Here is a 2,772-nt window from a genome sequence, read left to right as displayed (position 1 = left end):
AAAAAAAAAAAAAAAAAAAGATTTTGAGAAGTATTATAGTAAATAAACTGAATACCCTATTCAATTGAGTTTACCTAAACCATGCTGTGGGAGCTTTCCTTTTTCACGTATTTATAGCTGATAGGACTGCTTGGGAAACTGCATTAAACAAATAAATGGAAAGCCCCTTGTGGAGAATATTTTAATAGATTAACCAGCTTCCTTATGTCATACCTAACTTTTTGAATTTAGAATGCTTATTAAATTAGGAGCCTAGAGAATCTGAATTGTTAGAGATTTTCACAGTAATGACCTTGACTGTAATGCAGTTTAATTTTTATCCTCACAACATCTTGTGAGTTGTAGTATGGTCTGCATTATGATACTCATTTTATAAATGCAGCAATTTGGAAGGCTGAGGAGTTTGACGTAAGATATATAACTACTTAAGAGAATGGGCCATAATGGGCACTCAGATCTCTTGGTTAAAGCAAGCTGATGCTGTATCCAGTCTTTGCCCCTGGCTTCACCACAGCAGGAGTAGGGGATCTTGTATGACAGGAGTGAGAGGCGGCGGGGTGCAGTGGCTCATGCCATTAATCCCAGCACTTTGGGAGGCTGAGGTGGGTGGATCACCTGAAGTAGGGAGTTCAAGACCAGCCTGACCAACATGGAGAAACCCCATCTCTACTAAAAATACAAAATTAGCCGGGCGTGGTGGTGCATGCCTGTAATCCCAGCTACTCAGGAAGCTGAGGCAGGAGAATCGCTGGAACCCAGGAAGCAGAGGTTGCAGTGACCCAAGATCATACCACTGCACTCCAGCCTGGGCAATAAGAGCAGAAAAAAAAAAAAAAAAAGACAAGAAAGGAGTAGAGTCAACTGCACCTTTTAGGAATCAGCCAGATTGATGTTTGGCAGAGCTGCTGTACCTGCCAAACCAGTGTGGGGTAATAGGGAGATTTGCTTACTGCTTCTTTATTTGCTCATTTTCTAGCCTGAGAAATTTGCGGAAGTCTGTGAGGCCTTGGAGCATGGAGATGTGGAATGGAGCAGCCGAGGTCCCCCTAACAAAAGGTAGAACCCGTCATCTGAGATATTTGCTTCTGCATTCAGTACCTAATAATATCTTTTATAACTAGTAAAATGACAAAAAGCCTAAAGGAAAAATACACTGAGGTGATGACAGGCAATTCATGAAAGAAAATCAAATAACCAGCAGGAGAAAATACACAATCATGGACCAAGGCTCACACCCAAAAACAGGACACTTGCCCTAATGATGTTTTGTTCTCAGGGACATCGAGTAGCAGGATGTCCTACAAAATCCTAACAAAGTCTCACTGTTGTAATAACTTGTACTTTAGTAAGCTGTGCCAAGATTTAGGAAGAGAGTTACAAAGCTAAGGATCAGCTTTTATTCCATGAGTCATTTTATATCTGTGGCTTTGATGAACAACTTGACATTGCTGTGTTTCAGGTTTTATGAGAAAGCTGAGGAGAGTAAGCTTCCTGATATATTGAAGGAGTGCATGAAGTTATTTCGCTCTGAGGCACTATTCTTGCTGCTCTCCAACTTCACTGGCCTGAAGCTTCATTGCTTGGCCCCTTCGGAAGAAGATGAGATGAATGACAAAAAAGAGGAAGAAGCTACCTCTGCTACTGATAGCACTGAAGAAGGGACTAGCCATAGCCGTCCTGAGCCAGAGAATAATCAGACAGCCGTCAGCAACAACAGCCAGCAGAGCAATGACCAGACAGACCCAGAGCCAGAGGAAAATGAAACAAAGAAAGGTAAGCTGTTGTTAGGATTTGTCCTTACTTATCATTAACCATTCAAACACTTATTCAATCAATAAACATATCTTGAGCATCCACTATGCCCTTGAATTGCTAAGAACAAAACAGACAAGGTCTCTGGTCTTTGGGAGCTTACATTCTAGTAGAAGAAGACAGAGATTAAATGTTTACATGAACAACAAGAAAACATCAAGTAATGATAATTGCTATGCAAAACATTGTAATGAGTTATATGACAAGAAATGACAGAGTAGCCTCTTAGGTGAATGGGTGATCTAGAAAAGTCTCTCTGAGGAGCACCATTTAAGCTTAGATCTGAATATAACAGCCTAAGAAAACTTGCTTGAATTTGGACAAACAAGTAGAAGGAAATTATTACAAGTAGAAGTTTAATCATCTACAAACAAGATGAAAAAGAGAGAAATAGAAGAAATGTAAGAGGTAGCACTCCTGTGAAAATATTGGCACCATTAACTGAGTAGCTACAAATTCAGCTTAGCTGTTTCAGCACTTAATTACTATGTCAGATGAGAACATCTGTCACCCATTTTACCACTCCCTGCTTCCACTCAAATTTCCTGAGAACCCTGTATAGTTAGGAGAGCAAAGACACGGGGTGAATACCAATGGAAACAAAATTGGTGGTTTGAGATGTTAACTGAAAGCAACATAACTCATTCTGTGGCCTTCCAAAACCGACTGACCAGTCACTTTGTCCACTGCAGATATTTAGAAAAACCAGACCCGGGTGGCTTTTTCTGTGCTATTTTAATACACAGGGTAGCCATTCTTTGAAAGATTAGTGTTCCTTGTTATCAATTAACAAGGAAATTATCAATTAACAAGGAACACTAATCTTTCAAAGAAAGACTACTGGCATTTACGCCTAGACCCTAAGAGGAACCAGAGTCAGAATCCATGGAGTCTGAGTCTCAAAGGGATTTTTAAAAAAACTTGTCCACTACTATGTTTCTTTTTTTTTTTTTTTTTTTT

General features: G+C 39.8%; 1 protein-coding gene across 3 annotated transcripts in view; it reads left to right on the top strand.

The window, feature by feature from the left end:
• Window positions 1-2,772, top strand: part of OGFOD1 (2-oxoglutarate and iron dependent oxygenase domain containing 1) — a 30,826-nt gene that overhangs the window by 22,502 nt on the left and 5,552 nt on the right. For all 3 annotated transcript variants that reach the window (XM_037729314.1, XM_017502691.2, XM_017502689.2), the window contains 2 exons: window positions 977-1,056; window positions 1,460-1,773. In XM_037729314.1, the coding sequence (XP_037585242.1) occupies window positions 977-1,056; window positions 1,460-1,773 (394 nt within the window). The remainder of the gene's footprint in view (window positions 1-976; window positions 1,057-1,459; window positions 1,774-2,772) is intronic.

The sequence above is a fragment of the Cebus imitator genome, unplaced genomic scaffold (assembly GCF_001604975.1).
Source record: "Cebus imitator isolate Cc_AM_T3 unplaced genomic scaffold, Cebus_imitator-1.0 Scaffold297, whole genome shotgun sequence".
In the NCBI taxonomy this organism is placed as follows: Eukaryota; Metazoa; Chordata; class Mammalia; order Primates; family Cebidae; genus Cebus; species Cebus imitator.
This window is presented reverse-complemented; position numbering and strand designations above follow the sequence as displayed.